At 34.3% G+C, this 20,817-nt stretch overlaps 2 protein-coding genes and 1 pseudogene across 2 annotated transcripts; 1 reads left to right on the top strand and 2 right to left on the bottom strand.

Annotated features, from left to right (window-relative positions):
* Positions 1-921: 921 nt before the first annotated feature.
* Positions 922-2,821, top strand: LOC144837537 (P2X purinoceptor 7-like). Its single transcript, XM_078692708.1, has 2 exons — positions 922-2,072; positions 2,316-2,821. Exons 1-2 carry the CDS (start codon positions 1,837-1,839, stop codon positions 2,473-2,475), a joined length of 396 nt encoding a protein of 131 aa, XP_078548834.1. The 5' UTR covers positions 922-1,836; the 3' UTR covers positions 2,476-2,821.
* On the bottom strand, positions 2,725-3,789 carry LOC144838304 (uncharacterized). Its single transcript, XM_078693642.1, has 3 exons — positions 3,561-3,789; positions 3,062-3,199; positions 2,725-2,909 (listed from the first exon to the last, which is right to left on the bottom strand). The coding sequence occupies exons 1-3, from the start codon at positions 3,787-3,789 to the stop codon at positions 2,725-2,727; spliced, it is 552 nt and encodes a 183-aa protein (XP_078549768.1).
* Positions 3,790-8,330: 4,541 nt separating this feature from the next.
* Positions 8,331-10,759, bottom strand: LOC144838303 (uncharacterized; annotated as a pseudogene).
* Positions 10,760-20,817: the final 10,058 nt, after the last annotated feature.

Raw genomic sequence — 20,817 nt, 5'->3', positions numbered from 1 at the left:
TCGCCATTTGATACTGAATGTGTCGACACGAACAAACGAACAGATATGGAATGCCAAGAGTGCATCATTAAACTGCATTCGACTCGATTAGCACACGAAATATCATAAACATGGCAAACCAGGTCAAAACGGCCCCTTTTTCAGCGGCGGGTAAGGTTTGACCGTATACAATGCATGTGTGAAATGTAAAGCTTTCTTATGGCCCTCCCTATGCACATGTTCGCAACACGCTGCTTGGTAGGCCTATAGTGTTCGTTATAAGAAGACAAGATGTAATTATACGTCCATGGTTTAACCATGTAATGTATAATATTTATTTCTTTTTAATATGTTTGTCGAAATACCAATGACCAACCAATGACCAATCCACTGAGCAAACCTTACGAAAAAAGTTATCGCAATAGTACCATATAGTATTATTTTTACATTAAATATAGTTTGTGATCTTAAATTAGATCTAAAAAACGTAGGGAAGATGTCTTTAAGTATTCGTCACACAGGACTAAGCAGCCACTGACATCTTCCATGTACAACAGCTCCCTCAATTATTAACTTGGCTAGTATACCCAAATATGGTGGAAGCTGTGCTTTTTTCGTACGAGTCTGTACATATATTACACTATTTAGGTCAGTAGTGTTTGCCATTATAGTATCGATCATTATGATTGGTATCTAAAAATGTAATAAAACTGGGTTTAAATGTATTTTATTTTTATTTTATTCCATCAAAACCAACAGCGATAAATACCGCCACTAACAGGTTTGAAATGCTTGAATTGGAATATTAATATTAGTGATTGCGTAACTAATGTCTGAAATTGGACCTTTCGTTGTGGTTTGTACTGGTTTCCACATCAATCTGAAAATCGGTATATTTTCTTTAATTTAAGATTTCTTGTTTTGGTGAGGTGAAATTTGTGGACAGCACATGTGTCAGATTTAGAAACATTTCGCTGGGTAATATAATATTTTCTTTTACCAGTTCCCACCTCTTTCACTGAACCTCTTTATCCAGCTGATCTGTACCACACTTAAAGCAGAAATGTCAACACCTATTTGAGTATTTGTGATGATTGTTTAGCTATAATAAGATATATATTAGGTTTTTCGAAATTTTTTATGCAATTTTTACCGCTAAAATCGACGTTTGAAAATAGGATTTTTCTGACCAGTCAGCGTTTAGAGCCAACTCATTAACTTTACAGTCGTGACGTCATATCGGGTTTCGCTATCTTCCCTGAACCATCACGCTGGATGAGTACATGAAAAAAGCCAATCCTGGCAAAATGTATTCCGATTCCGAAGAAGAAACTTTTCCGTTAGAAATTCAGCCATACCAATATGAGCCTTAACCATCGTAAAACAGTCTTAAAATCTTCCTTATTGCTGTTTTTATAATAAAATCATTTTAATACTGTATTATTCGTTAGCTAGCTAGTACTGTTATGTGTAGCCTTTTCACAATTGTGAATCTACCCGACTGCATCGATCGGACGACACCAAAAAAAAAAAAAAATCACGGCCATATCCTGACATATGCGGCCAGCGAGGAAGGTGACGGCAAAGGGGAAAGACATTTTGTTTTGGATCAAATTTGTTGATTTTACTAGGCTTTTGAGTATATTTTATTTTTTCGTAATTATAGGCCTGCTACACTCTATAATACTAATAGGCTAGCCACAGTTAATAGGCTATATTCTATTTCTACTAGCTAGGCTAGCTACAGAAGCCTAGCTTTTGGGGCTTTTTTTGGTGGGATAGGGAGGACCTTGCTTGTTATCTTGATTTTCATTTATTAGTATAGTAACAGTATATAGTATATATTTGAGTGCTGTAATGTTGATTCTATGCAGGTGCAAGTGCTCACATTGTACAGCAACAACTGCTGTTGAGTCTGTATGTTGTTATGAGACAGAGGAGATGGCAGAGAAAATGGGGGAGCAAGCAGTTGGATGCATAACGCAACATACCGGTTTAAAAAACAACTGCCTGGACCGCGATGTTTTGGAAGTGTCCTTCTGGCATTATGTGAAACAGGAAGGTCCATTTGACGATGACCATCCAGTGAATCAGTAAGTTTGAGTAAATACTATATATTTGAATTAACGCTCAAAATAATTACGAAACAGTTTGTAAAACAGTATTGTAGTGGAAATCAGATTTTTAATGACAAAACTGATAATAAATAAACCAACTACCGACCCAAAGGTCCGGCAAGTTTCTAGAAAAACAATGCAACTTCTTGTCTTGTAATGAGACATTAAAAATGGTAAATTTATTTTGTTAACTAATCACAATTTTCTTTATGTTTTCAGGCTATATCGCCATGTTGCCTACCGGAGGTTTACAACTTGGATATGGAAGCTACTTGGGAAGGGCAAAAGAAAAATACTTCCGTCTTGCGTAGTGTCAACTATTAGGAATGCATTTCCTGCGCAACAATATGTAGGCTTTAAATATCCCAAAATTCCATGACTAATTAGCACATTGTACAGTTGCATAGATTGGATATCCACCAAAGTTCAGTTCCTACAATTAAAACAATACAACAAAAGAGTTATTCAGTTTAGTTAAGTTTATTCATGATTGAGGATAATGAAATAAAATTTTGAAAACTATTTTTATAAGTTTATACTGACAAGAACATATATAATTACTGTATGTTTTGCCATGTGTATTGTAAGGCATGAAAATAAGTACTTTATTACCTTGATTATTAAAATGTTATTTAGTTGGAAAACGAGTACATCTTTTCTTGACCAAGTCTGCTTTGTCATACGGTTGATATGTGGCGTTAACGGCCGGTGGTGCTTTTGCATAATTCATAAGAGCATCTTGACTGGCTTCGCTGTATGTAGCAAACTCTTGTCTTCTTTCAAACACTACAGTTAGCAACTTTTCAATATATTCTATTAAAAAAATATACAAGAAATGATTTACACAGGACATATTATTTATTATTTTCAATAAACCACTTTAGTTTACCATCAATTGCATTAATGGCCTCGTTTGTTGCAACAATATTTAGTAAACTTTATAACTTATTTAAAAAAAATCTTACTGTAGGTCGGATCAACTTTAATTTTTGATGGAACAGCTTTCTCTCCTTTCTTTGACTTCGGGTATGACACGGACCAGCACTTTTCACCATCTTTCCTAACTGCCTGTTTTCTGTTTCCATTCCCGTTAAAATGAAGGGCTGCCAAATATATTCTATCAAACACAATGTCAAAATTTTACCTCGATGCTTTGAAATTGTAAAAACAATACTAAATACAGTACATGCAAATAAAAAAACAAGTGTAACCTAACTCACCTCACTGTCATCGCTTTATAGAAATAGTGCGTGTGCTTTGGTGCGAAGGCAAGGAGGTTGCTGTGGAATACCTCTAAGCCATAAGTTTGTAACCGGGGAGATAACTTGGGTATATCCCTAAGGAGATATGATGACATTACAACTTCCGACAACAATTTGTAATGCTTAGAACCTGACGGGTAAAAGATTCATAAGACAGTATTAGATTAATCATTATTTTAAAATGTTTTTTTCCAATTTTTACCTTTTTTAATCCACTCTCTATGCTCCTCAATAGGACCATGTACGCACTGTTTGAAGTCTACATCAAATCCAGTGTGGATGTTACAGACGTGCAACATAATTGAGCACCACTTGTCCACCTTCTCTTGTTCGTTGTCACCGCTGCTTGATGCTACCCAGTACATGTGATTTACCACCGATTTAATCCACTCACGTAGATCTTGGTTGTCTTTCTTTGAAGAAACTTTCATTAGCTTCTTATTGATTCCTACGAAGAGTAAACCAAAAGTGAAAACTTAAAAGCACTGTCAATTAACTTTAAATTTAATGAGGTGGTTATCATGCTTTGGTACAAACCTTTTGCAACATGCCATACATCAAAGTAATGATTCGCACCTTGCCACTTTTCCCTCATATACTTTTTCACAGAGGCGTGTCTATCTGTTACCAATGCATCGACTTGAATGCCTTCCTTATCCAAGGTTGCCTGGCATCTTTTTAACCCCTCCAATTCCATGGCATTTGAACTGGTTGTTTCATTGCACTGTAAAAAATAATATAAATATTATAAAAATGAATAGAGAAACTTTTTTTCTTTTTGTCTGTATTAAATTACTGTGTTTGATGGTTGTAGTGATTTTTATTCTGTTGGGCAGTGGTTTAATGAAATAGAAGAAATCACAAACAATATCTCACTTGAACTAGCTGTGTATCCAGGACAACATTTTTCTCCAGGTCAATAATCGTATATGATCCATATTTGGCAGAATGACCAGGACTGTCACACCGGCCATCCCCTCCAATAGTAATGGATGTTCCTCTGCATGACTCAAGTGCCATTTGCCGTTCTCGATTCCAAACATCTGTGATAGACGGAATTAAATATGCATGCTGTAGTCGAAAATATGTCCTTTTACTGAAGCATAACAAGTTTAGATGTTTAAAAAACAAAATTATCTTCTCCGGACTCCTTCCACTAAATAGTGTAGTTGCAGCCATGCACAAAGTACCGTGTGCCATTTTCCCCAGCATGGGCTGCGTCCTCCATGTCTGTACATGGTTTTCTTCACACTCAGCTGAGAACACCGCCGCACATCCATTCTTTGCAGCTATCTTTACCAGTGTAGGTGCACTGCAAGTATTGCACTTCGAAAGAAGTTCACGAATGCATGATTCGTAAACAATGAATTTGCGTTCACGATGAGGTTCAGCATGAGATGATAGGTAATTGTCACAATCATCCTCATCATATTCATCATCTTCTGTCTCAAAGTCATCGTCATCCTCTGGCTCATAATCATCGCTGGAGCAATCACCCGATTCCGATGACGATGATTCAGATTCAGAGTCGGACTCGGAGTTTGGTTTATTTTCCCGAATTTCTGCTGGTGACTGTGTTAAAATTGTGGTAATATCACCGATTTCGGTTTGTGTTGATCTGGTATTGCTTGTGTTAAGTTGTGGTCTGGTTTGCACATATTTTGATTTCACAATGTATGATGTTGAACAGCTCGGAGCAGCAACATCCTGCATTTCAGTCTCGACAGGTACTGGGGGCGCATCATCAACTGTCGCAAGTCTTTCTCTTTCTTGCTTTTCTATCATCAAGATTGTCTTTAGAAGTAAAAGTAACTTGTATTACTATTACTATGCAAATAATATCAAACATGAATAAATTAACTACTGAACTGAATTAGCAATAAAAAACATAAACCTTCCTGAATTATTTTTATTGTAAGTACATAAGCTATTTTATACAGCATATTGTTATTTGACATAGCCTATAATAAATCAAATAATAACATATAAATTGTTGCATCATCAGCACACACCATCCTCTCACTCGCATCATTTATAATCCTAACTGACAAGGCATATTAAATTATTATTATTAATCATTAAAATGAGAATGTGTGGAGGCTAGGCATAGGGCCTGTCCTGTCAATCGAGGCAGGTAAATTCGGCGGTGGTGGTAAGCCTAGTGCAATAATAAAACAGTAAAAACAACACTTACTTCTCTTCGCCTACGTTTTTGAAAGGCGCCTCTACTAGTACTACTACTAGCAGCTGGGCCTGGGATCTTCTCAGTGGCGGTGCTTTCTGAAGGCAATGTAACCTTCGAAGGTATTGCCCCGTCTTTCAATTTCCAATTTACTTTTTCTTTGAATCCCATTTCACGAAGTTTAGGTGGGTATTTCGCAAAGTCTTCTTCCAAGAAGTGCTCCGAACATATCGTTGCGAATTTGCTAGGCTGGAAATTTTTTCGTCTGACGGCGTGGATCCATGCCTTTCTCAGAGCTGAAGACTTTGGGAAGGAAAAAAATCCTATATTCCGGTCGCGATTTTTTCCTCCACTTGTTGTATTGGTACAATTAAATGCTGCACAATACGGCATTGTGTTTTGATTTAACACCAACAAAAGTTAACTTTAACAAAAGTGCCTCAAGAGATTGATTACGTGAACAAAAGAATGCGAAATACAATAGAGAAATACAGTGTTCAACAACTCATGTGTGTAACTAACCAAGCGAAGCACTCGAGATGACGTCACGGAAATATTTCTGCATACGAACCGGAAGTAATTGAATTGCTCGAGTGGCTATTTTAAATTTGCTTTTTCGTGATAACGGCGAAATCTTAAAAATAACGCTAAGGATGAGCCGTTTTTATTAGTGTATTACTTTATATAGATTTTATTAATGTTTTAGTGACATTTCTGCTTTAACACATAACCTTTTAATACAATCTAACATATGGTACTTACTTTCTTCTGGTTTGGGGCACAATGTGGAATTATTTAAGGCATAGTGGTCACGAATAGTTGGCAATTGTTTAGCTGCTAAGTATGCATTTAAAGTGTTGAGTTTAAGCTGAATATTGGCACAATACTCACAAAGAAAGCCAACTAGTTTTGCGTTCTTCTGTGGCTTGACATTTTTTGGACGGAGACTGAAAAATTGTTATGGGTTTTTGCATGTTGTCCACTAGTGCCATTTCAACCCTATATAGACAGATATATATATATCCTCTAACATTTGCTTCTTCTTTTTTCTCCAGTTTGTTGAGGATGATGTGTCTTTGGTTGGTTTTCTTTTTGTTGAAGCAGCATCTCTATTTTTCGGGTTAAACGCAATTTTGAACAGTAACATTGTTAACACTGCTAATCTGAATTTTTTTTATTTGATTTTTATCTCTCTTGACACAGTTCGTCGCATTCAATAGAGCGCATATCGTGTAAACGTTATCAATTTTCTTCCAATTTTCAATATGTTATTATCCAAACAATTCTCCATCAGACATATAAACGTTTTTTTGGAAATTTGAAAAGGTCATCATATTCAAACAATTGAATAATCATGAGTGGTGTAAAATAAATGGATCCATACTATTCTGTTCGTACAATCGTTGTAGTGTAGTGTTGCTACAAAATATGACAGTCATTAGTATAAATGGTGAATAAACTCAGGAGAGAGCAACCCTAGGGTGTACCAGTGTAATTGTTTTTCTCTCCGAGATATCGCAGCACACACAGCTAAAATGTGTCTCTTTGTGAAATAGAAATGTTACCTTTGTTGTTGTGGCGAATCTCGCCTCCTTTATTAATGTTGGTGCAGACCACCTGATCACCAATTGACAATGAAAGTACCTTTTCACATATTTTTGGACATGGTATTATTTCTTTAGCAGGTGCTGCACTTTCCATTTCGATCCCTTCAATCACCATGTATGTATTTTATTTCTGAGCCTTTCATTTTCCTCTCTTTAAAAGCTTCCACAATAAACAGTTTGCAAGTGCACTTCCCCATTTTGATGCAGTAAACACAAAAAATGAAGTGAAGTAAAGTTCATGTTTCCTCAACATGCATAACTAAATTTATTGGAGTTTGGAGAGAATTTTTTGTAAATATCTAATCTATCCCATACTCCTGTGACTGACCCATTATAGTTCGCATGTCAATCTAATAAATGTTCTGATGATATAATACTAATAATCTTATTTTTTGAACAACTCTTTTTAATGAGTGACACATAAAACAATGGTGCGTCGATCCATAAATTTATTAAAGAATACAATAATTAAAATATTTAAATACCAGAAAAAACAGGAAAGCATGGCTTGTGTATGTTCAAACACACAATAAATATCTTTTGAAAGTTATATTGTTATAGAATTGCGTGCTAATGCTAGGACATACTGAACTTTTGTAAATAAGTCACTAAAAATAAGATTAACCGAAGTACAGATAATCTTAAATGCTATGCCCAGGCCACGTTCATAGAACATAGGCATTTAATACGCTACAACAGTTAATGCAAATCCATTTCTTTATGTGATAGGGAACAACTAGTTTTAGTATCAGGATGTCTCTCTAACAAATTTTAACTAACGTTGGATCACCCCAGGTCTGTGTCGTTTCACTGTTACTCTACGTTTAATATATTAATGACTGTACTTTTCTAATTGTAATGATAAAGGCTGTGTTTAAATATGGACGTGCAGTGTCGAATTCAAAATATTTTTTTTTTATTTTCTACACAATAACTAAAAATTATCAAATCATTTTATTTCGTCCTCAACAGGAAAATAATTTGAGTGCATTATATACTGTAGTATTACATATAAAAATATATAATTTGTTGTTATTTAATTTTTTCATATAATTATTCATAAATTTGTATTTGTTTGTTTTCTTTTTTATTTAAAAATACTAGTGAACACATACCAGTTTCATGAAATTTCATTGTAGCAGTTCTCAATGATTGAACATAGGCTTGGTTGTTGCAGTCACCATCAGTCTTCACAACTACTACAGAAACAGGACAGCCGTCTGATGAGCAGTTTTCCTGGTTCAAGTCCACTCTGAACAGAATTAAATGGGCCAACAATCGTACTGCCACCTCTTCCTTTTCGGCTGTCACATATCCGGTCACCAGTGTTGTGCAATTTCTTTGAAAGATCAGTGTTGCAGAAGTTAAAAAACTCTTCAGCATTAGATATAACAGTTTGACCATTCTTATCGGCTCTTGTTACAGCAGCTTTTAGCACACCACCTTCACCGTCACAAGGGCCTTTACCGTGTCTAGATAAAAATAAATGGCGCTCCAGTATTGCCTTATGGTCTAATTTGGAAAAGGAGATATCACAGAAAGGACCTCGGAATTTGTATTTGGAAGAAGCCCCATCAGGATAACACGGTGAATTACTACCCCCTTATTTCAAAGATGTTTTATAGATGATTCAACAAACGTTGCAAAAGCATGGCTGCCCCACTCTGGCCATTGTGTTCACCTCAACAGAGTCAGAATCAACATCTTCGATGATGCCAGGGAACGGTACGCCATCGTACAGAACAACACAGTATTTTCCAACCTTTAGAATTGAAGTTGACTCACTTTCATTTGGCACTGTACGTTCAATAATAACATCATTCTCATCAGGTCGTCTGTCAGTCGCATCTTTAGTTGTATTAATATCTTCAGCCTGTTTAGTTTCACGTTTTAACTTTAAATTTCATGACGTACACCTTTTGGTATCACAATTTGATGGACCATATTATATGGGTCATTCTTCAGTAAGTGTTTCAGCTTTACACAAAATCGATTTTAAAACTTGCATTTTTTTAAATTCAAAAGTTTATTCACATAATTAAATAGCCTCTCGCGAATTGACGATGTTCGCCATCGCTCCACTGCCGATTCTGGATTGAAGTTTTTTGGTTATGGACCCTCCGTACAAATTCTCAACAGGTTGTCAAGTGTATCCAGACCAAGTTTCAATCGCCAGTCTCCCAAAAAACGCTTAATATATGAGAATTGCCTTTCGACCTGCGATGAAGCAACAGGACAAACTAACAGAATTCGAATGATGTGGAGAACATTCAGATATAAATTGATTTAGAATTTTCTTCCACAATGCAAGAAATGTTTCGGTTTTTGCATTTCGAACGATGTCAAGTTTCAGGCTTAGCCATTCTCGTTCAATGTCGCTGACCTCGCATCCCTTCGCAACCAGTATGTCGTGAAAATGGACAACCATATTATCCAAGTGATCATTTCCGTAAGTAGTAAGTGCTTCTACATCACTTGGATAATTGGTATGGTCCAAAATGTCTGCTGCCAGTAAAACAGGGTCTTCCCAAAATATTCTCATTATAATACCGTTAAAGCCTTTCTGCTATAATCGATCCATCGCGTGCCTTGTGCTCTAACGGGTTTAACGACATGCTCGCCCAAAGCATCCCCTACAGCTTTCAACTCTTAACATTTCTTGGGAGATCTTCTATACGTATAGTAAGTTTGCATCATGAAGTCATCTATCTTTAAAAAGTATTCCTCCTTTAGGGCCAATTCAAGTCTGTGCACTATACAATGCATCGTCACCATGAGTTGAGTTAAAACGTTGCTTTTTCTCCCAAAGTTGACGGATGCACCATCGGCTGCCGTTGCCACACAACTACTCCAGAGATCAAGCTGCATTGAATTGCATTTTTCTGTCAGTGATTCGTAAATGGCTTCAACAGTACCCCTTTCAGGTTCTGTAATTCTGAAAGATTAACTAATTCGTTTATGCATGAGTAAAATAAATCCGGTTTCGTTACAGTATATCATTAGCGAGATTAATAATTTATTGCGTTTTTCAGCTTTTGGTTATGCACAACCAACGAGAATAATACAAAAAAAAACATTTAAATGTAAAATTTAATTTAAAACTACTGCACTCACCCCAAAAGTTTAATAGTTGGTGTTCCATTATCTATCACTTCGATGCTTATAACTTCCCATTCAGATATAGATTTATCAGTGCTGCCATCGAACAAGAGAGAACAGTAAAAAGGCTCATCTTTTCATCATACAGCCACCGATTTCCTGAATGAAGTTGTGGCAGGCTTTATCATTGGCATACGTTTCCCCTAGATGGACATTGTGTTTCCTCTCAACGCTAATGAGAGTTTCATACACAGTGAAGGGAAGTTCTTTATAAGCGACCACATACACCCAGTCCATCAACTTACACATTTTGTTTGCGCTTGCTCGTCCATTTCTTTGAAATCCCCTTACTATGGCGGGCACCTCATCCAAAGAAGACATTGCCTTGATAGCTTTAAAGTGAATCTTGCTCTTTTGATGGAGTATAGCAGTATCTTTTTTGATATTTGAAGTTCCCTTGATGTATGCTTCGAGATCGCAAAGCTGTAACTCTCCAGGGTTGCCGGTTGGAGAATGTTATCATAATAACGTCTACAAACATTGCACCACACCATATCAACATAGCCATCCCGTTTTGTTGAACACCCCATTCAATCAAACGCTCACGACGTAACCGTAGTAAGCTTGGTTTTCCGTTTCGGTTTGTCATCGTCAGGAGGAGGAACTTCAGCGGGAACAACTACAGCGGGAACTACAGCTTCACCGACGACTTCATTTGTCAATTGTTCAAGAACGCCTGACTAGACGTAGAAGCCGAATCTTTTGAGGTTGATGGTCTATAAAAATTACATTTAGTTATTAAAATTTAAAAATTAAATAAGCAAAAAGATTGGTTAGCGGGACATGACCTACTATTACTTTTCAAATTTAAGGCCTAGTAGTTACTGTATAAATGTTGCATTTATTACTCAAAAAAACTGCAGTATGAAAGCCTATCTACAAACATTTAGAAATAACTTACCTAAACAAATCTGTTAGCTTGTGCATTTACTTGCCGCTGCTGACATTTCTGACGACTTTCGTTTTTCAACATGATTCTTTCTATCTAGGCATTGCGAGATATATATCATAGTATGTAACTTACATTTTAGCGAAATTAATGTTTTTAGATGTCGACGGACCGAAAAATTATGTTGGAATGAAAATTTAGAGTGATTATTTTAATTAACCACCTGTCAATGTAGTGTGATTAATTATTTTATTGACCATCACAAATGGGTCTAAAAGGCATCACTATCACCAAAAAACCAACAACTTTATAAAGAAGGACACTAAGTTAACGAAAGTACCTTTAAATAAACAACAAGGCCTTATATATATCAAACAGACAAAACACTTTCAATGGAACGTAAATATTATATATAACCTAATAGAACTTAATATATATATATATATATCCAATCTGCAGACAGTACTGTTTCGATCTTATTATATCGAGGAGCGGGGTTCAAAGGTGGTAACAGTACTGGTGCCGTGGTTGTTACAGGCGCTGAAGGTGTGGTTACTGCAGTTGGTACTATTGCACGGCTTGTTGATGCAGGCCTAAAATAATGTGTCGCAGATGAACATTTCAGTGATATTTTCAGATTGCCATTTCTTATTATAATTCAAATAGAATATAATATTAGGCCTAGGGCCTAGGCCTAAATAAATATACAAGATACAGAAAATATATATGACTGTATATATATAAACACATTAGGCAAAGAACATTAATTCTAAACCGCCCGGTGATATACTGAAATTTAATTAATTAATTTGAAACGATAGAGATGAGGAAATCTGTGAGAATGAGAAAAAGTCATCCCAACCGAGACTCGAACTCGGACCGTCTGCTTGATATGCAGTTGCCCTAACCATTAGACCACTGGGGCTTTCATGGTATTGTTCAAACTCGATTGGATAGCGACTCTTTAACATTCTCGGCGTGCTACGGCGGAACAGCACTAGTCCTCAGTTGTACGCACGCGCGACAGAGATCAAATTGATACGCCCTCATCTTTCAGTATTTTTATTCACGAGGCGGGATCTCCGAAGAGATACTTTATATATAAACACATTAGGCAAAGAACATTAATTCTAAACCGCCTGGTGATATACTGAAATTTAATTAATTAATTTGAAACGATAGAGATGAGGAAATCTGAGAATGAGAAAAAGTCATCCCAACCGAGACTCGAACTCGGACCGTCTGCTTGATATGCAGTTGCCCTAACCATTAGACCACTGGGGCTTTCATGGTATTGTTCAAACTCGATTGGATAGCGACTCTTTAACATTCTTGGCGTGCTACGGCGGAACAGCACTAGTCCTCAGTTGTACGCACGCGTACTGTATGACTGTATATATATATCCAAGTAAAAAGCCAGATCCAATAAAATAAAGTGACGAACTTGGTTACTTCATGTCATGATACTTTAATATATACTACAAATTTGTTTCATATGACATATATATATATAGGCCCTATATATATACAGTGGTATTAATTATATTTGGCAATATATATATATATATATTACTACTATAGGCCTACATACGTAGGCCTAGCTAGTACTAGTAGGCAGAATGGGGCATATAAGCATATAGCCTCGGCCCTTACAAAAATGTTCTATAGAATTCTATAAAAAAAAATTCTATAGAAGATCTATAGAATTTTCTATAGATTTTCTATAAAGTTTTTTATAGAAACAATCTATAGAAATTCTATGGAAACTCTATGAAAACTCTATGGAAATTCTATAGATATTTCTATGGAAACTCTATGAAAATTCTATGAAAACTCTATGGAAACTCTATAAAAATTCTATGGAAACTCTATAAAAATTCTATGGAAACTCTATAAAAATTCTATAGAATTTCTATGGAAACTCTATAAAAATTCTATGGAAACTCTATAAAAATTCTATAGAATTTCTATGGAAACTCTATAAAAATTCTATGGAAACTCTATAAAAATTCTACGGAAACTCTATAAAAATTCTATGGAAACTCTATAAAAATTCTATGGAAACTATAGAAATTCTATGGAAATTCTATAGAAATTCTTTGGAAACTCTATAGAGATTCTATAGAAACTCTGTAAAAATTATAATAGGTCTATAGAAACTCTATAGAAATTATATAAAGCTCTATAGAAATTCTATGGAGACTCTAAAGAAATTCTATAGAAACTCTGTAAAAACTATAATAGGTCTATAGAAACTTTATAGAAATTATATAAAGCTCCATAGAAACTCTATAGAAATTATATAGAGCTGTATACAAATTCTATAACATTTTCTATAGAACTTCCATGAAAAAGTTTCACTTTTCTATAGAAACCCAACAACTTTCTATAGAAAATGAGTAGCCAAACAATGTTTATTTTCTATGGGTGGTTGAGATCTTCAGCTTGAAATAAATACAAGTCCGCTATTAGACCTTCTTTCATGCGACAGCAAATCGTTTGTTAGGCATAGGCGAAAAGAGTACTGTAATAAAATCTAAAGTCAATTTTTCATCTGTTTCAGTGCGTACTGCAATTTATTGAAATATCAATAAAATATTTAGGATAACAATATAAAAACGAAATTACACATATATACATACACATAAAAATATACTATTATACACTATTAAATATTGTTTTTGCAGTTGAATAACTAGTAGTTGGTTCGGTGTCTTTTATATATGGGGCATTCCACAGTATTTTTTTGTTACGGACGGGACATTTTTGAGAATATAACTAGACATATCTTAGAAATAAAAAAGAATACAAGATTCAAAGTAGAATAAATGTATACATATATAGCCAATGTTTATTATGAAAGTCAAAAAAAGAAAAAAGACTGTACAAAAAAATTTTTATTATGAAATATGTATGCGTCGCGGATGGGACGGCAAATGGACATGACTTTTGAGAAGGTTTACGTATTGTAATATTTCTCCTCATTTAAAAGAGATTTTAAAATTTGTTTTGTATTATTATGTTGCCAGATAGTTGTTTTAGATAACTGAATGTTAATTATAAAAAAAAAATGAAATATCAAGATTTTTGCATCATTACTTTTAAAATAAATGTAAAAAAACCGCCTAAAACGTCACGGACGGGACATTTATGAATTTGAAATGGATGTATGAAATTAATAAACAACAAAATTTTAATTAAATACTTGATTGTGTATTATTGAGACATAAAGTAACTATATCTGTTGAAAAAACAGTAATAAGATGCATAGTTTATGAAATAAATAGGATTAAAAATGTCCCGTCCGTAACGCCAAATATGACTTTTTCATATTTAATATTCAATAACTTAAAAAATCAATATCAGAAAAATAAAAAAAATGTTATTTAATAAACTTCAACATGTCTACTTTGAGAAATGGCCAAGAGTTACATCAAAATCATTAAATGAAATTTTTAAACCCACGGACCAAATACTGTGGAATGCCCCATATATATTCTGGATTGTTTTGGTTGTACCTTGTGGGAAATAGGGATAATATCACTTTAAAAAGATCAAGGTTTTGGATAAATTAAATAACTAATTTAGAATTAAAAATATAAAACTAATAATTACACATCAGCATACACTTTACCGGTCAGTTATGAGTTGGAGTAATGAATAAAAGAATTAATAACAAGGTGCAACAAAATATACAAAACATAAAAACTATTCAGTATCTTCTTCCTGCTGTGGCTCCTGTGCGCTAACCTTCTGTGTTTTGTTCATCTCTTTTACTTTGTTGGCCAATGACTGTCGCAGCAAAAAAACAGCTTTACAGTATAATCTGGTAAAGAGATGGCGAGATCTATAAAACAATAGAATAAGGACAGAATTGTTTATATCATGATATTATAGGCTTAAAACTTGTTGTTTTTATTTAAGCAATGAAGTAGGTCTTTTCTTTTGAAGGCACAAAACGAATTAAATTCTTAATTAGCTAGGCCTAGCTTCCCTAACCAATCCCAAGTCACCATATGTAGGCCTAGTAGTAGTAGGCCTTACTTTAGCTGGCTTGTTGGCCTGATTCTCATAGGCCTACTACTATTTAGGCCAAAAAGCATAGATTCTTATATTATGTAACTCATATATGGTATGTGTAAGCTAGGTTAATAATACAATACTAATTAACCAACCTTTGGCTAAGACTGTACATGATTCAAAGTATTCATCTTTCTTCAAATAAAATTAGAGGCTAGCTTGCTTGGCTGCTACACAATTAAAATCCTCCCGCCGATTTTCTTCTTGCAGTTGCACCAAGCTATCCCATGAGGCACTGCATGCACGGACCAATCCATTATGGCTTGGAGTAGTGTTTGTTAAAACCAGGGAGGTGTTAATTAACGACTCCCATTAATTAAACAATGAAAAATGATAATAATTGATGATATACAGTAAGCAAAAGTTGATATAATTCAAATACACAGTATTGATAATTAGTTCATGTTAATATTACAAATGTGTTCTATAGAATTAAATAAAAATATTTTTATAGAATTTATATCAACTATTCTATAGAATTTCTATAGAATGATTCTATAAAATCTCTATTAAAATTCTATAGAGATTTCATAGAGTTTATATAGAAAAGCGTTGTATTGTTTTTCTATATTTTGTCCAAGTTAATTAGATTTTCAACAGTCTATAAAGAAAAATCATATTCCTTTACATGCAAAATTGTAAAAGGCATTATTGTATTGCTATTGGCAAAATCAAAATGTAACCCCCATTAAGCAATAAAAATTATAATAATTGATGATATACAGTAAGCAAAAGTTGATATAATTCAAGTACACAATGATAATTGGTTCATGTTAATATCCCTTACAAATTTGTTCAAATTTTGTCAAATCAAATAAATAGAATTTATATCAAATATTCTATAGAATTCGTTTATAGATTTTCTATAGAATGATTGAATAAAATCTCTATCAAAATTCTATAGAGATTTCATAGAGTTTCTACAGAAAAGTGTTATATTGTTTTTCTGTATTTTGTCCAGATTTTAATTTGATTTTCAACAATCTATAAACTGGTAAAGAAAAATCCTATTCTTTTACATGCAAAATTGCTTATCATATTATTTTTTGTAAGCGATGAAAAAAAAAATTGTTATTGGCAAAATAAAAATGTAATTATCAATCCACTTCATTCCATGATCTTTCAATAATGGTGAGACAATGTATTAATCACATATATAAATTCATAAATAAATTCTATAGAAATTCTATAAAATTATAGGTTCTATAGAAAAAAAGAAACATTCTATAGACACAAAATAAATTCTATAGAAATTGAAATATGTTTCTATAGAAATGTTGTACTTCTATAGAATACCATTAGTCCAGTCAATCTAGTGATATTTAGAGGTAAACCCACCACAAATTGCAATAGTAACGAAACATTAATTTTTTCATTCCAAATGTAGTTTATAATGACATATTAAAAGTCACCGAAAATTGAAGCATTGGAACACATTATTTTTTACGTAATCTCAACAACTATATAGTGATTTTATTCCATAAATATTTTGGGGTAGGGGGTAACATTTATGCCCATAACTTGTGGTTTTACAATCCAATCTCAATAATCTTGATATCAATGTGTAGAATATATATTTCTTTCTAATATGCAATTAAAAAAAACAAAATACAACATTTATTTATATAACTAGAGGTCAAAAGGTTATTGACCTTTTACAAAAACTCATTTTTTTCCTTTAAAAAATATGCATTTAATCAAAATTGTGTTTTATCTGTACCTATCGATATATAAAATAGGAAACATGATGTTAACTAGAAGAATTTTAAAAGTAATGATGTACTATTCTTAATTGAAATTGATTCTTGATCAAATGTAATGTAAACAATTTTGGGGTAGGGGGTAGCGTTTATGCCTATAATCCATTGTTTTATAATCATATCTAAATAGCTTTAGTACCAATGTGTAGAGTATATATATCCTACTAATAATATACATTAAAAAAACAATTAATACAACAGTTATACGTAACTAGAGGTCAAAAGGTCATTGACCTTTTACAAAAACTCAAATTTTCTTAAAATAGCGTAAAACTAAATTATGTTTATATATATTATATTATATTTTGGAAGTATTTGGTGCAAATAATGTTTTTCCTGTACCTATTGTATCGTCATGAAATAGGAAAAATGATGCTAGCTAGAAGAAAATTGAAATTCATTAGCGGTATGTACTATTGTTGATTAATTAATGAGTCTTGATAATTTGGAATCAACTCATGATTTACTATAGATAGATTTTTAATAATTTTAGTATCAACGAATGTACGTAATGACAAGTATTTGATCTTCGCAGGGTTGCGTCTTCTCTCCTCTCCTGTATATTATATACACGGATGACTGTCGGAGCAAACAGGACAATAGTCATCTTTTCAAATTGCTGACGACACTGTCTTGCTGTCTCTCCTTCAAAATTCACAGGACGGTCATGGTTCCGCATTAGATGGTTTTATCCAATTTTGTGGAAACTCCTACTTGGAACTCAATGTGACCAAAACCAAGGAGATAATTGTAGATTTTAGGAAGGAGAAAGGACGCAGCCCTCTGGTATCCCCCACAAATGACGAACCAGCGATATTGTCCATTCCTTTAAATACCTAGGTACTATATTTGAGGACAATCTCAGCTGGGAATTAAATACAGAGGCAATAGTAAAGAAAGGACACCAGAGACTTTATCTGTTAAGGAAGCTGAACCATTTTAATGTCGATAAAGTAATTCTCATGGTTTTTTTATAATTCCTTTATTGAGAACGTTTTAACTTTTTTCCTTTATATGCTGGTTTTTTAGTCTTAGGGTCAGAGAGAGAAACTCACTACAAAGAATTGTTAACTTAAGTTCTAAATTAATAGGTTGTCAACTTCGTAGCTTATCTTCCTTCTGTGACATGCAAACTCTAGAAAAAAGTAGAGCTATTCTAAAAAATGTCTTGTTCGAGCTCATGCCTCATGGGCGTCGCTTTCAATGGCCCGGCATGTAGAACAAACTGGAAAAGAAATTCGTTTTTGCCAGTTACCATCCGACTCTTAAATTCTTGAACTTTGACTCTTGTTATATTGTACTGTATATTGTGATATTTTTGTATATTTTGTAAGATCATTTTAATCCAGACCTTTTTATTTGAATTGCTCCGTGTGGGATGATATTGTTTAATCCTTCAAATAGAAAAGGACTCACAACTTATATGTCATCAGTATCACTTTCTTGTTCGGGTATTAGTACAGTGCAATGCCATTGCATTCACCACATGTAGTTCTAGTTACCCCTGAATGCTTCAAGGAGATACTCAGGTTCTGGCTTTAAGTTTGTGTGTAGAGGAACCATGTTTCCATCATCTGATCTTCCATCCCCAATCCTCGGTACACATATCAACCCCACTCCATTGCTAAAAGATTGAACTTGAACATGATGTTAAGTACCTTGGTTGTGGTACGATTATGAAGTTGGCGATATGCGAGGTTGTACTTGTAGATGGGATGGAGTCAAAGGCATTCCACGTTGTCCAGGTAGTCCATTGTACAGACACACTAAACCATTTTCTCTAGCAACCACAATGTCATCCTTTGTAGCTTGTTTGCATCTGAAGACTAACAGCATAATGTCAGAAATAAGTGCAATGACAAGCTTTTTTTAGAGCCACTTGTTTTCCAATTCCGAAAACTCTGGATGTTTTGTCACCAGTATCGCATGAGCAAACAGAAGGTTATCACAGATGTCTCTCAAATGTACTGTTTGAACCAGTTTGATAGTCCAGCATCTCAGCTCCAGTCTAAAGAATATCACAAGATGTTTTAAATGCTTGACTGCAGATGAGCACTAGTAGATCCGTGTCATCGGATAATGACAGATGTTTTCCTGTTTGCTGATTCAATGGTTTTTTTACTATCCGAAAGAACATCTGCATCAGCAGCTGCATTCACTCATTGCCATGTTGTTCAAATACTAGTTACGAAGATTTATAAATTGTTGTTTGTTACAGAAAGTGATCCTATTTTGTGGAACATGTCACTGGTAAAATATACAGGGACACTACCACCTTACCCGCCTTACCATGTGCGCCGTCTTTGGTGAATGAGCCGCTTTCATAATTATCAAAGACTATGCAGAGCAATATTTTTTACAGATCTCTATACTATTCCATGGAATGCTGTGCAGTAGAGCACTACCATCTAAAATGTAGGCCTACTGGACATCATTCAGTGAGTTGGATGTATTAGATTATTCAGAAGAAGTTGTTTCCACGTGGCATCATGTTGGTTTATTAGCTGAAAGTATTGTAAGTTGGTAGTTTCAAAAAGTGTTGGTGGATAACAAAGTCACCTCGAGTCTCCTCTGGAACTGTAGGATTGATGCACACATATATGACTTTATTGCCAGGATCTTGAATACATTGCAAGACTTCCTGCCCAAAATATTCAATGCTAATACCACATTGCTAATATTCCGAGTCACCTGCAGTAACTCCCGTGTCAATGGTATGAAGTCTCTGAGTCGTAACCAAATGGATTTTTCAATTGCCATTGTGTTCCTGACGTGTGGCCATAAGGTCTTATGTTGGCCGCTGCTGGAGTAACGCCCTGATACTATTACAAGGCATTACATACATTTCAGCGCAGATTTGGTCTGGATGTACGCATTCCTATATTCTCTTGTCAAACCTCTGGTTTTCTTTGAGGCTTCTCATAGAAACTTTTTCAATCACCAGGTCTGTTGACAATCCAGCCCAGATGGTCCGAACGTCATACAACATGGAGGTCATTGTCAAACTGCTGTTGAACATCTTTGTATTTCTACTGGTTAAAAAATCGTTAAAATACTTATACATCCCAATATAAATACTGTAACCATGGCAACACAAATGCCATCTGGAAAAAATGGTATGTAGATCATCCAGAAGCAACAGGAACGGAGATGTCACTCATCTGCATCTTGAACTGGTCATGTGTATCGCGTTGGACTGAAATGTTCACCCCAGGGTATCCCTGTGTGTATACCATTGTTGTTTACAGCGAAAACAACATTTTTAGCCAAAATTGACACATTATGTTGTGTTTTTCCGCAAAAATGACATTCTAAATAAAATGTTATGACTATAAGTTTGATATCACTGAATAGGAAATTTAATAAGCTTTCGGATGACATAAATCCCACTTGTATATAATGTATTTTAAATGGTTAAATATATGTAATTAATGGGGCATATTAATTTTGACTTAAAATGACCTTTATTGACCTCTGACCCCTTGACCCAATGCTTGGATTTTCGGTGACTTTTAGTATGTCGTTCTACACATTATATAGAATTCAAAAATACTAGCTTTGTTACTATTGCAATTTGTGGTGGGTATATCATTAGATTGACTGGACTACATAGAGCTCTATAAAATGTTCTATAGAACTCTATAGAATTCTATAGAACTTTTTTGTAAGGGGGAGGAAGGGGATTTATTTAGTTAGGTCTAGTAGTAGTAGGGGACCCTATCCCATAGGCCTCTAGCCTAGTAGTAGTAGGCTAAGCTAAGGCCTAGTTATAAACCAAAAAA

The sequence above is a fragment of the Antedon bifida genome, chromosome 3, assembly GCF_963402885.1.
Source record: "Antedon bifida chromosome 3, ecAntBifi1.1, whole genome shotgun sequence".
NCBI classification, from domain to species: Eukaryota; Metazoa; Echinodermata; class Crinoidea; order Comatulida; family Antedonidae; genus Antedon; species Antedon bifida.
This window is presented reverse-complemented; position numbering and strand designations above follow the sequence as displayed.

Bases quoted from the DNA above. Each gene is read 5' to 3' on its own strand.
- LOC144838304 (XM_078693642.1), bottom strand. From the start codon at position 3,789: ATGAAAGTTTCTTCAAAGAAAGACAACCAAGATCTACGTGAGTGGATT. The intron at 3,200-3,560 runs GTAAAAATTGGA...TATATTTGGCAG, and splicing joins TAGAGAGTGGATTAAAAAAG to CCCTTCATTTTAACGGGAAT. The intron at 2,910-3,061 runs GTAAGATTTTTT...TTTTTTTAATAG, and splicing joins TAAAGTTGATCCGACCTACA to AATATATTGAAAAGTTGCTA.
- LOC144837537 (XM_078692708.1), top strand. From the start codon at position 1,837: ATGTTGATTCTATGCAGGTGCAAGTGCTCACATTGTACAGCAACAACT. The intron at 2,073-2,315 runs GTAAGTTTGAGT...TTATGTTTTCAG, and splicing joins GATGACCATCCAGTGAATCA to GCTATATCGCCATGTTGCCT.